At 40.9% G+C, this 14,186-nt stretch overlaps 1 protein-coding gene across 10 annotated transcripts in view; it reads left to right on the top strand.

Annotated features, from left to right (window-relative positions):
* TIAM1 (TIAM Rac1 associated GEF 1) overlaps positions 1-14,186 on the top strand; it is a 665,813-nt gene that overhangs the window by 404,499 nt on the left and 247,128 nt on the right. For 8 of the 10 annotated variants that reach the window (XM_081558051.1, XM_081558062.1, XM_081558048.1 and 5 more), the window contains 2 exons: positions 954-1,124; positions 8,404-8,508. In XM_081558051.1, the coding sequence (XP_081414177.1) occupies positions 954-1,124; positions 8,404-8,508 (276 nt within the window). The remainder of the gene's footprint in view (positions 1-953; positions 1,125-8,403; positions 8,509-14,186) is intronic. The other 2 variants (XM_081558069.1, XM_081558080.1) reach the window with 1 other exon arrangement.

The following is a 14,186-nucleotide window of genomic DNA, read 5'->3' as shown; positions in this document are numbered from 1 at the left end:
TGTTACCACCTCTCAGGCTTCCGTTTGGAAACTTGTTTCTTCTTATAATCTACTGATGGCAGCACATTTTTCAGTAATCTATGGGTACATATTTACCAATCCGTGGATATAAACCAATAATCAAGGCTTATTTCTTACCACCTGTTGAGCATCAGCATTATTTTTACCTTGCTAAAATCTAAAGAAATTATTTCTTTGCTTTTTCCAGAGAGACTAGGTTCCTAATATTTCATCAACCTGTCAAGTGTTTAGCTGGCTTAGATATAACCCAGCTGCTGAGTACGCACATAGGACATGGCTCCTCCTACTGTTAAAAACTTGATGCTATTCCCGATCAAGAGGATGAAATGATGGCAACAGCCTGAGAAAAGACAGAAAGCTCATCTGTGGATTTCTCTGCACCTCATAAGGGAAATGGAGCTCTCTGTCTCTCCCAGAGCTGTGCCAGAGGTTAAATGTGAGCACAGAAATGATGCTGGTTGTCAGTAGTTTGTACTGGAACACCATCTTTAAGAATTTCCTTGGAGCCTCCTGGTCGCCTTTGAAACTTACAGCTCATCAGGGTACATAGTCTTGCCAGAGGACTTTAAGCTCTAAATTTGAAGTGGGTTTGTGGAAGAAATCATAGCAAGAAAGCTGAACTGAACGGATGGCCCATTTCTTTCCTTCTTCCAAACTTTGATACCCACTGAGTCATGCAGTGCCCACCTGTGGATGCCGTGGGTCAGGTGTGAGGTCTGGGTCTCACCTGAGACATCTCGCCCACCCCCAGAAAACTCCTTTCCCTATAACTTCTTCCTCTCTCTCAGAGTCCCCTCTGTCCTTCACCGCTGCCACCACACTTCTGCCCCCAGGCCCTTTTCTTCAGAATAGATAATCCCCATGTGCTGTCAAGGGATCTGAGATCCTCAGAGACTGACTTGCTGCTCTGCTAATTTTATTTCTTATCCTAGAGGGAGAAAGAAATGGTCTTGCCTGCCGTCCACCAGCACAATCCCGACTGTGACATTTGGGTCCATGAGTATTTCACCCCGTCCTGGTTCTGTCTACCAAACAATCAGCCAGCCCTGACGGTCGTCCGGCCGGGGGACACGGCCCGGGACACCCTGGAGCTCATCTGCAAGGTATGAGGCCACTTGGGGTGGTTTGCAGTGGAGGAATCCACGGACACTCAGAAGTGGGTGGCAGAGGAGGGTTCTTGAAAGAACACCTTCATTTCATTCCAGAGCAGTATTGGATCCCCTTGTGATAATACGCATAATGAATGGACGTGAATTCTTCTGCACTAGGAGGAGAGGGATTCTCTTAGTAGTTTCTTGCCATATGTGTTCTTGATGGATTTGTAAAAAGCCTATTACATGCTCATTGCACAAGTTTTAGAGAATTTAGGTAAAGAACAAAGCTGAAAATTAAGGCACCCTGGCTCACAAAATTCAGAAATCGCCTCAGTGAACATTTTGGTGTTTGTCCCTGCTTTCTGTTTTCTGCATGCACACATACATGTATTCAGTGGCATCATATTATATGCCCAGAGCTTCCCAGGTGTCTCAGATGGTAAAGAATCTGCCTGGAGTGTGAGAGACCCAGGTTCAATCCCTGGGTCAGGAAGATCCCCTGGAGGAGGGAATGGCTACCCTCTCCATTATTCTTGCCTGGAGAATCCCATGGACAGAGGACCCTGCTGGGCTCCATGAGTTCGCGAAGAGTTGGACACAACTGAGCGATGAACACAGCTCTTTATTACATGCCCTGTTTGTAACCTACTCTTTGACGGTTTCTAGTATACCATGAGCATCTTTAGGGTAGGGAAACATTGAAATAAATGTCAAATTTGAGGTCCGTGATGAGACACTCCCTTTCCTGTGAACACACAATTAGCCTCTTTTTCCCTTTAAAGTGGCAAGTGATTGAATTCCCTTTCTCTACTTACACCTTAAGTTATAGAAGCTTCTTGATCTTTTTCAAGGTAAGCCCAGTTTCATTTTTTTTCTCCTCCTTGAGTGACAGCTAGATGAACCAGATTGCCTTGAGTGAGAGAAGGGAAAGAGGAAAGAACAGGACTTTTCTAACATGTCGGGTTTTTCTTTTACCTAATTAGTAGCATTAATAGTCTTATTTAGTAGTCATGTTGGGTCTGAGAAGAAATGGTACGTCCCCATTGTACAGATGAGAAGGCGAGGCTCAGAAAGCCCTGGTTCCTTGCCTGAGCTCACATCACGGTCATAGTCACTTGCGACGGAGGTTTTTTGGGTTTTGTTTCTTTCAGTACTTTTATTTATTTATTTACTTTTTGGCTGTGCTGGGTCTTCGTCGCTGAAGGGGCTTTTTTTCTAGTTGCGGCAAGTGGAGGCTACTCTCTAGTTGCAGCGCGCATGCTTCTCATTGCAGTGGCTTCTCGTGTTGCGGAGCATGGACTCTCGGGCACTTGAGTCAGTCATTGCGGCTCCCAGGCTCTAAAGCACAGGCTCAGTAGTTGTGCTACTTTGTTGCTCCATAGCATGTGGTCTCTTCCCAGATCAGGGATCGAACCTATGTCTCCTGCATTGGCAGGTGGGTTCTTTACCACTGAGTCACCAGGGAGGCCCGCAAAAGAGGTTTTTAATCTCTATCTGGCCGCTCCAAACTTGGGTGGCTTCCTTTGTGCCAAGTAGATGGGTGCAAGAACTGTCAGTCATCAGGAAGGATGGTCCGTGAGGGGTGGAAGAGCCTAGAATATAGTCTTAGGGGAGTGAAATGGTCTTCTCTGAGACCACTAAATGGAAAGTGGAAACCTTGTTATAATTTTGTCCTAGAACAAGCTGGATGAATCCAATGATGTTCTTGAACCTTCTCATTCAACATGTGCGTGCTAAGTCGCTTCAGTCGTGTCCAACTCTGTGGACTGTAGCATCCTATGGACTGTAGCCCCCCAGGCTCCTCTGTCATGGGATTCTCCAGGCAAGAATACTGGAGTGGGCTGTGATGCCCTCCTCCAGGGGATCTTCCCCACCCGGGATTAAACCCAACTCTCTTCTGTCTCCTGCATTGGCAGGCGGATTCTTTACCACTAGCATCACCTGAGAAGCCCTTGTTCAACACAGTGTTTTATAAATACGGAGTAACTTTCACTATCTCAACTAGTACCTCAGTTCTTCTGCCATCAGCAATTTTTGTACTTAACAGAAAGTACAAATCCCTAGGACTTGGTAAGGGAAAAATGTGGCTTCATGTGAAGGAGAACTGGAACACTCTGGCTCAAATAAGCCTATCAGATCATCTCTCTGTGGAGGAAAAGTAGAAGGACCATTTGTTTCAGGGCAAGGCTGAAAATCAGCCCCCACATGGGTGTTAAAAATAAATGATACACCATTGCATGCTTCGACTCCTTCATGTACACGAATTCTAGCTTTTTAAAGATAATGGTATTTCTGTTCACATTTTTTATTTTAATTGCTTAACCAAATTAGTCTATTGAGGATTTCTGCATCCTTTTATTTATAGATTAGCATGATTCTTTAGAGACCCATTAATATTCTGCCGAGCTGTGGGAGTTATTCTCAGAACTGCAGCTGAAGGTGTCAGAAGTAGGACTCTGGGTTTTTTGTATAAGCTGAACTCGGCGGGTCTTTCCAAAGAGTAGCATTGCTCTGGCACCTCCTGTATACACTGGCATTAGACTCCATCAGGAATCGGAGGGTGTGTCAGAGTTTAGCAATAAATATTGGTGAAAAATTAAACAATGAGTGGGGGAAATAGTGATTTTAGGTACTTGTCAAGCTTTTGCTTTGATAGAAACTAAGGGAATGAAGGACAACTGTTAGGGCAACTTAGAGACCATCTTTAAATAATGAGTTAGACCAGCTGCCCTTATAAAGGGTTTTATCACTTGATGGGATTTTAATGATGTCATTGTGACATACATCCCTTTCTGTAACAATAAAAGGGTTTTATTATTTTTCTTGAATCCTCAGATTTTTTCCCCCCAAAAACATAAAACTAGAGACAAAAGCAATATGTTGTGGAACAAGCTTACATCCCTTGAGTTTAAAAACAGAAAACTTTGGTGTGTACTTTAAGAAATTGATGGTCGGTCCCCAGAAAAGCATTTGTGTAGGGTAAATTATATAGTGTGCCCAGAGCCAGGTGCCTTCTAAGCTGACGGCTTCTTTAGGAAACACTTTATTGTAATTAGTGGAGCCAATTTTATTCTTCAGAGGGAAAGAGACAATAGGGAAAACAGTGTCACATGTTATTAATGATCTAATTAACGTTGAGTGATCTCCCCCTGGCCGCCCCCCCCCCCCCCAGAGGAGGGACCAAAAACAACGGTGATTGTCAGAATTGTCTGTCTTTCATTTTTTTATTGCTGTTCTCAATGTTGGTGATGGGTGCTCTCGCTAATATTTAATAATCAATCTTTTTCTTCTGTCTCTTGCATTCAGCTCATTCTCTTTCCTATTCTGTCTGATCCACATCATTTCACATCAGTCTGTCATCTGCCATCCGAGCACCAGTCCAGTTCTGGTATAGTAACTGTTTCAAGATCTACATTTCATGTGCAATTCATGCTGTGAATGTTATGAAAGTGATTGTTACCAAATATAGCAGGAAGCTATATGTTGGCCTGTGGGTTGTGAATATATTCTGATCATTGCAATCACTAAAATAATTACAGAGAAATTCATTCATTCATACTCAACTATTATTATTCATGTGTGACTGTGGGCATCTTTTTCATGCCTTTACCATGTAGACCTGTGACTTTGAACTTTAATGAACATGGGCATTAAAAAAAATAAAAAGATCATCTTGAAGGGCAGAATAAATATCTTTGGAAATTCTGCAGTAGCACTGTGTGTGTGTGCGCGCATGGATCTCTGTATGTCCTAACTGCATGCATTTATGTTTTCTGAAGAAGTTTGACTGAAATGGAAGAATATGAGCAGAAAAGAGCAAAACATTGATGAATTTGAAGAGTATGGTATCTGTTTTAATGGGCTCAGATTCCTTATTGAAAAGACCTACCTAATGTTTTACTATTTTATCCTTTGAAGAAGTCATAGAAACATGTAAATTTTTAAAGTATGACACTTAAACTAAATAATATTTGTTTTATGGTATAACGTGTGGCTTCGTTGTCTCAAAATGAATCAAATGCTAAGTAACTTAAGTAAGTAAATGTTGGAAAACAAATTTGGACTGTTTAAGTTTTTTCCTGTCAGAATTTCTCTTGAGTTAGGAGATTTTCTCTTGAAAATTGTACAAATATAACCCAGGGCATGGCTTAGTGACTGAACAGTAACAACAACAAATAATGCAGGCCAGATCTTAGAATTACTGTCTTAAAATAGTCATTAATATTTGGAATTCTTCGTGCACATAGATGTGTTACAAACACGGTAAGTTGTTTAAAAAAAAAAAAAACCACCTTGATATTGACTTGAAAATAGTGGAGGAGCTTGAAATTCTTGAGAGTTCTGATGATCTTAGTTCATTAGGATTTTCTCTTTACGTTAGACGAGCCATGACTCACGAGGGCTCATAATTGAGAAACATTCACCAAAATGAGAAGACATACTGGTATATTAATTCCAAGTCCCATTTTTAGGGTCACTATTTACTGATCAAACCACAGACTCCTGGGTTACAAGTAAGACCATTATCATTTTTGTATTTGTTGTGCGTGCTCACTTTTATCTTTCTAAGTTATCACGAAATCATTGTAACTTAAAGAAGTTTGAAAATACGGTGGTGGAGGGAAGGTGGTAAGAACCACCCTTTTACCATCGTTCTATTCTCTTTCTTTGTTAAACACTTCAAAGTGTAGGCTGTTGTTTATTGGTCTCTGTGCATCTGTATAAATGTTTTCGGCATGGTAGCATTTAAGGGATGGTGGTGTCTCCATCAGAACTACTTTAAGACCTTTGGTGTCTGCCGGTGGAGTGTCTCTCTCTCTCACGCTGAGGTTTTGGGAGTCTTGGATGAGGTTGCTATTCGGGTCTGGTTTCCAGAAGACTCTCCAAGTGGCAGCTCTGTTGCGATGTCCACAAAATATTTATTGATGATGATGTTAAGATTTCCCAGTGGATTTGTTCCTATTGACCAAGACCCCATGAAGTTTCCTTTCTCTTTCCCTCCCTCCTCAGTTGGAAACAGATGGCGAGGCAAAATATTTTGCTTCTATTAATAAATAAAGATTTCCGTGGGTGTCTTGGTCCGTGGGAAGCATTTGCACCTTCTATCTCTGTGAGGTGAACTTTTCTTGCATATCACAGCACTCTTAAGTATTATTACTTTGTTGTTTGTCTCTGTGGCTCTCTGAGAAGTAGTAGCTAACAGTAGTAGTAGTAGAAGCTCCCCTGCTTTTGTTTCGCGGGTTTACCCAGCCACCCTGGTTATTTTGCAAGAAGAGTCTGGGTCTGGGAGTCATTGAGCATTTGGTTTTCAGCACCCACAGCAATGGAGAAGGAGATGGCACAACCCACTCCAGTATTCTTGCCTGGGAAATCCCATGGACGGAGGAGCTGGGTGGGCAACAGACAGTCCAGGGGGTTGCAGAAGAGTCGGGCACAACTGGGTGACTAAACAGCAACAACAACCCACAGCAAAAGCCCAAAAGTCAGTGCATGGAAGATGCTGGCTCCGTGGTGCCTGTGTTCAGGCTGTGGCTTCAAATCATCACATGACTAGGAAGAAGATGCACATTGGAGGTTCCCAAGAATCACTGTAGAAAACATCTTTGTCATTTGGCTAGGTGTTGAGTACAAAGTCCCTTCTACTGTCTGTGACTGTGCTTTCTTGACAATGCAGGATTGCTGTCTTGCATGTATATTTATTTACGAAGCAAAGTCACCAGTGTCCCCACCTCCTATGTTCTGCATGCCCCTTCCCACACTCCTGATGACTGCATTTATGTTTTATTTATTTCCCTACTGGCATTGCTTCTAACAGTGTCTGGCACACTTCAGAGTGTGTTGGGTGTAACTGAATATTTATTGGAACAAATAGCAGAAATGTTCTTACTTTGGCCTTAAAATTTTGGTTGAGTTCCGTTCAGTCACTCAGTCATGTCCAACTCTGTGCAACCCCATGGACTGCAGCACACCAGGCCTCCCTGTCCATCACCAACTCCCAGAGCTTACTCAAACTCATGGTCAGTGAGGCCATCCAACCATCTCATCCTCTGTCTTCCCCTTCTCCTCCTGCCTTCAATCTTTCCCAGCAAATTTTGGTTGAGGGAGAAGGTAAATAGAGTATTAAGCCAGTGAAAAATTAATTTCACTTACTTTGAAAGAATTCTCCTCAGTAGAGTTTCTGTTGTGAAGAGATGTTGTATTTATGAAAAATTTCAGACTTACAAAAGACTAGCCAATCATGTAATTAAGTCCTGGGTTCTAGAATATCAAATTATGTTTCATCCATTTACTCACTGACTCCCACTCCCTGCTCTGGGTGGTTTGGGAAGCAAATTCCAGACATCATATCTTTATCTACTAGTAGTACTTTCAGATAAATCTCTAAAAGGTAAGGATGCTTTGAAAAAGAAAGACGTGAGGGAAGCATTTTCTCTCTAGCAATACATTTTCATGTTGCCTTGTAACTTTTGAAGAACGTTTTTTTCCCCTTTTTCCTTTGCATCTTCTTGAATGTCAATTGAGGATGTTATTTATAAAACCAGGCGGCTACTGTTGCCTTTTTCACAAAGTTCATTCACGAATGGCTTTCTAGGTAGAAAAGAATGATTTGACCCATTCTGACCAGTGCAGGAGGCCTGGAAATTTCGATCCTGGAAAATTCGATCTGCTTTAGAATTGTTTTCTTTGGACGAGTCATTCAGGGTGTTTCCAGAGTTGGACACATGCCTGTCAGCAGTGCCGGAGGGAGTCTCACTTGAGGTGTATATAAATAAGACTGAATCCAAATGCCTTGTCTATACACTGACTCGCCTGCAAATGAACTGTTAACAACTATCCCCAGGGTCCCCATGTGGCTAAGAAAACAACTTTGCCTGGGCACAGCTTTTTTCTGTCACTGTAAATCCTCTCTGGCCTTTCTTGTTCCTTTTCTTCTCTAATCACCTATATGTATTGGAAATTATGTTTAAAAGCCTTTTGAATCTGATAGGTTTTCTTGCAAACCTGGTGTTGAAGAACAGAATGAATCAGATAAGCAGAAGTGAATATGTGGCTTATTTGTTTCCAGTGATTGTAAGATATTCATGAGATGTTATTAATATGTTCAATGAACATAATTTGGGTTTGAGATACAAACATTTTAATAAATACAGAAATGTTACTTCCCCCTCCAGTAGTCAATCCCTGTTATTCTCAGAGATAAATGACAATATGTCAGTGGAGAACTAATTATATCTATTTACTATTGAACAGACATTTTCTCTTCTCTTCTTTTTTTTGGGGGTCCTAGGCACATAAACTGGATCATTCTGCTCATTACCTGCGCCTGAAATTTCTAATAGAAAACAAAATGCAACACTACGTGCCAAAGCCTGAGGAGGACATTTATGAGCTGGTAATGTTTATGACTGTTGTCCACGTACATTCTGTAGGATATTACTTTTAAATTATATGTATGCTCATGCTAATTGTGGTTGGTGGAGTGGAACAAATTCTAAAATAAATGAGCCTCATTCCGTGCTCTTATATTTGTGGAGATGGCCTTACCTATCACAATATTTTTTGCAGAGTGGAAATGCCACCTTAGTTTATTCAGGGAACAGTTCTGTGGTATCATGAAAAATTGAAATCCAGAACTGACTCTCAGATAGAATTTTAGTTATTATTCCTAGCTTTCCTTGCCGTGTTGACAGTCTTTTGTTTTAAATGGGTGACTCAAAGATGAGCTGGCTGTTGTCAGAGAAAAAGTACTAGCTCCAATTTTGTATGACTTCCCCCTGCATGTTGAAATTGATGGGTAAAATCCTGTTAGGTGAAAAAAGCTGCTAACTAATTATATGTTCTGGCCTTCTGGAATTATATTTATATAGATTCTTGGGCATACTTATGTAGGTTTGAGTTTCATGATGGGATTTGGGTTCTGAACTGGATCTGGATTTTCATTCTGGCTCTGCTGCTTAGTAATCGTGTGGTCTTGGCCAAATCCACCCCCCTCCCCCCCAAAAAATAAAAGTGATTAACACTTTGTAGGATTTCTCAAAGATTAGAGATCATGGTTCACATAGTAGATGCTCAATAAATGGTGGTCTTGGTAATACGGTAAAATGATGACCAGTTCCTTTTTCGTTAGCCAAGGGGTGCTCTTTTCAGTTCCAGGAAAGAAACATTTTGGGAGCCAGGCCCTCTTTTCTTGGAGTTTGTTCTTCTTTCCTGTACTTAGTCATCCCTCTGGTGGTCACTGAATTGCTTGCCATGGATCTGTGAACGATAACAGTATGACTTCAGGCAGCCTTTCACCACGGAAAACAGAACTGAAAATTTAGACCCGAAAAGGCTCCTTTTGAAAAAGGGAAGCGTGATTTAAAATTTAGTCAGTTTAGTAGGGAATTGTGTTTCTAATCAACTTTTCTTGAGGCTTGCTTTCTCTACAATAAAACATCAATTCTGAGCACATGGTTTGATGAGTTTTGGCAAATGTATACAGACTGTTGTGTTTCTACCACTACAGTCATAATTTACATTTCTGTCATCTTAAAAACTTCCCTTGTGTCCCTTTATGTGTTTTTAATGAAATAAAAGAGAGGGTGTGCTTTTTATAGCACTCTTATCATGTCATGAGATAGAAGAAGAACAAAATGAGCATTTTCTGCCATCACTTAAATCATAAAGTTTAATGCAGAGAAAGGTACTTTTAACAGTGGCTGATTTATTTTTTTCTCTGGCATGGGGAAAGCCCTGACTTTGTGCTCTGTGAGTAGAAGAAAGAAAACCCATTTTCTTGCTTAAGAAAGGAAAGTGCTTTGCTGTTAACACGCTGAAATAGCTATTAGATCATGTAGTTTGTATCTTGGAGTTAATGAATCCTTTATATCCTAAATGACAGGGATCAAGCCTCAGAAACTTCCATGTCCTTCATATCTTATATACAGGCGAATGCTTAAGACGTATCTTTTGAAATTATATTGACTTCCATATTATTTTTAAGTCTTGGCCATTGTGTGGTCTCATCTAATATAGGAGACTAACAAGCTTACTCTGTTTGTTATCTACAACTGCTATGTACATATTACAATTGCCATTTAAAAACAAAAACCTGAAATACAGAGAGATCATGGTATTCTTTCTCGCCCAGTTGCAGGTCTCCAGCTCTGAGATTCCTGAGGAAGTAAATGCCATACTCTTACTCACTCTGTTGTTCAGATTGTGAGTGAGTACTGCTAATGGGCACCTCTATTTTTACCGAGATTTTAAACTTTTTGTTCTTAGGATATCTTTGGCAGCTTGGCACAGCCTGTGATCCCATTTCAGAATAATGTTTTCAGTTTCATGAAATAGAATACATAGGACTACCGATGGCTTAATTGTGTTGAATTAGTTATGAAAGATATTTAAAAAATTATAGATAATACACATGCTTACTTAATAGCTCATTAAATAATCAGACAGTAGTCTGACACCTGCCACTGTTTTGAAGTAGTGATGAGCATAAATAATATTTTGAGATATTAGCAGCAACTAGAATGTGCTGTAAAAATAACTGTGATTTCTGGTTGTGGCAAGGTCATAGACACACTGCTCATGTTGCCGTGTTTGTTGCTTCTGTTCATTAATAATCGAAGGAAATGCTACGTTTCAGTTACAGGTTAGTGAATATAAAAATTTCAGGCTTTTTCAGCATCCCAGTTCACAGACCCTCGAATTATATCCATACATCCGTGGTTTCCAATCTCTGCTTTTGGCCATTAAGCTGGGTGAGATGTCATTCCAGGGCAGAGGGTTTTTGAACACACCATGTTCTGGATGCTTTTTGAGATTTTACAGATATTTTACTTATTGACCCTTACTGAACAAGCATCAGACCACTCATGGCTAATTGGTTTCCATAACCCACCTCCATTGTATTTCCTATGGATGAGTGAAACTCACAGACGTTTAAAGTCCTGTCCTGAAAAGTGACTCATTCATAGATGACTGTCCCAAAACATCTTATTCTCTACCATTGTTTTGTCAAATATTCTTGAGTAAGAAGATCAATAGTTATTAGCAGAAGTGTGTACTGTATTTTAAAGATCTTTTTTTGGGGGGGTTGTCTAGTAGATTTATTTTGGGGGGCTGGGGATTCCTTTGCTTATGAAAAGCCTTGAATAGTCTTCTACTTATGTATTATACTTACCTGCTTTGCTAATTATGGGCTTCCCTCGTAGCTCAGCTGGTAAAGAATCCACCTGCAATGCAGGAGACCCCAGTTCAATTCCTGGGTCGGGAAGATGACCTGGAGAAGGGAACAGCTACCCACTCCATTATTCCAGCCTGGAGAATTCATGGACTGTATAAAGTCAGACACGACTGAGCGACTTTCACTTGCTAATTATGTTTTAATATAAGCAATACCTGCTTGGCTACTTTTTCATAATTAGTTGGTTATTGGGTCCAATCTGTAGACTGATAATGGATATGGAGGCACTGGGTTTTTTGAAAACCCATAATTAAATATGTTTTTCTTAAAAAAGACAAGTAGGAATAGAGTTTGCAACAATCCTGATTGATCAATCGATTGACTCATCCAGCAAATATTTATTTAGCATTTGTTATGTGCCTGGCACCATGCTAGCTTTTCGAGGCACTGAGATGCACAGAAAAATTTCTACTGTTTATTGAAAATATATCCACGTTTGTGGAGACAGATATAAAAACATGTAAATATTTTTAACAAAAACAGGTAAATGGGTAATATTTCTGGGGATGCTAAGTGCTGGGAAAGAAAAGGTCAGGATGTAAATGGATAGAGAAAAATGGACATCTGAAAGTGATCATGCTGCTCCTTTTAGACGTGATGTTTGAGCAGGGTGGTGAGTGAGGTGAGAAAGTGAGTCATAGAGGTATTTTGGAGGAACGTGTTCTAGGGTCAGGGAACAAAGCCGGGTAAGGCCTGGCAGGGGAAGGGGGGTGGTGGTGGAGGTGGTTTACTCCTGTTTGAGGAGGATCAGTGGGAGGGTGAGTGGGGGGGTGATGAGGGGGTGTTGAATTCAGGAGGTGAGGAAGAAGGGGAGCAGGAGGGCTTGTCAAGCCCAAGTGAGAGGTGAAACCCCAAGAGACAAGGGCTTTATTTGACTCCTGTCTTAATAGGCTCACTGTGGCTAATGTGTGGCCCGTGAGCCTTGGGGAAGGGGCTGGGAGAGCAGGAGGCTGGTGAGCTGTCGTTCAGGCAATGCATGATAGTGGCTTGGACCAGGCACCCCAAGAAGGTGTGGTAAGAAATGAATGTGACATTTACTTGACAACTCAAGTTCCAGGGTAATCAGATCATTTCTTAACATCTGATGGTCTTTAATCTGGTTTTTGAAAAGAAGGAAAATATGCATCATCGTTGATTTAATAGCATAGGGAATGTGTGTGATACTTTTTGCTAAAGATATGTTTAGAACTGTGGAATTTCAAAATTTCTGGTGTCAGATATTCTGATTGCATCGAAAGTGCATTTTAAAGTGCAGATCCTTCTTGAAATTTTACATACTTTAGAGATTTAAAAAATCCAATTTTTCTTCACCTGGCCTAAGGACCACAGTCAAGGGTCCAGTATTATACGAAGTTACTGTCTGAGACTGGTGAAAAAACACTAAGACTTTCACACCAATTACAAAGAAGAGTAGGAGGCAATATTATGAAAGAATAGGAAAGCTTGTTTACAAAGCTAAATTCCCACTGGATCTATAGAAAGCCATTTGAAACTTTCCGGAGATGACGAAAACAAATGGCGATATACTGCCACCTAGGGGGAGAGTTTGGCTTTCAAGGAAATTGAAAAAAATCAAACTAAGGTTCCCAAGAAGCTGAAACAATTACATTTCATAACATTTCATTGAGCATTCCATGACGTTGTAAAATATATCAGCATTGATTATATTTGGTAATGTATAATTTTGGTGACTGTATTTCCTGAACTAAAGATCAGTATTAGAACTGATGTCTTCTAAATGCAGAATGCATTGGTATGGAACTTTTTCTGAAGTGTATAGACAGAAAATGATATTAAGTTATGCCCTCAGCACTTTGCATTTGGTGGAAGTTGCGTTAAATTAGGGTGTTCTAGAGGCTCTGGGCTTGTAGGGTCAACATTTCCAGCCCCTCTCCCATCCCAACCTCTTGGCTGAGCCTGTTTCCAGGCTCCTGATTCCTAAGCATTCAGCTCACGTCTCCTACCTGTCAACTGCCCTAAGAAAGTGAAGAGAAAGAAACCTACATTTTTTCATACTTGGCATGAATAAAATTATTCCTGGGCAAATGACTAAGATGGGAGCAAGTTTAAATAATCACTGAGACTTCTCTGCAGTGCTCAAGAAGAGCTTTCTGTTATTGACTTTGGCTCAAAATAGATTTTCCTTCTGAAATTAAATGACAGTTTAAAAAATTCCATATGAGCCTCTGACACATTTATTTGTTTTGGAAGTTCTATCATAAATTTTCGGAGATGGCCTTTGGCTTACTTACCTTGGGATTCCCTGGTGGCTCAGATGGTAAAGAATCTGCCTGCAGTGCGGGAGACCCAGGTTCGATCCCTGGGTCGGGAAGATCTCCTGGAGTAGGAAATGGCATCCCACTCCAGTATCTTTACCTGGAGATTTCCATGAACAGAGGAGCCTGGCAGGCTACAGTCCGTGAGGTCACAAAGAGTCGGACACGACTGAGCGACTAACACTACTACTACTTGCTTACCTAAGAAATAAGATTTTTTGTGTGGGGGTGGGGGCGAATATAATTGGTTTACAATGTTATGTTGGTTTCTGCTCTACAACAAAATGAATCAGCCATATGTATACATGTATGTCCATCCACCCTACATCCCACCCCCCCAGGTCATCACAGAGCACCAAGCTGACTCCTGTGCTATACAGCAGCTTCCCACCAGCTATCTGTTTTACACACAGTAGTGTGTATATGTCAGTGCTACACTCCCAATTCGTTCCATGGAAGTAAGGCTTGTACTCTTGACTGTGGTACCCCTGAGTTCCACCAGGAGGCAGTCTGGGAAGCATTATAGTGTAGTAGGGAGCATTTCAGTGCTGGAACTGGTGA

The sequence above is a fragment of the Giraffa tippelskirchi genome, chromosome 2, assembly GCF_054371585.1.
Source record: "Giraffa tippelskirchi isolate mGirTip1 chromosome 2, T2T-mGirTip1v1.2.pri, whole genome shotgun sequence".
Lineage (NCBI taxonomy): Eukaryota > Metazoa > Chordata > Mammalia > Artiodactyla > Giraffidae > Giraffa > Giraffa tippelskirchi.
This window is presented reverse-complemented; position numbering and strand designations above follow the sequence as displayed.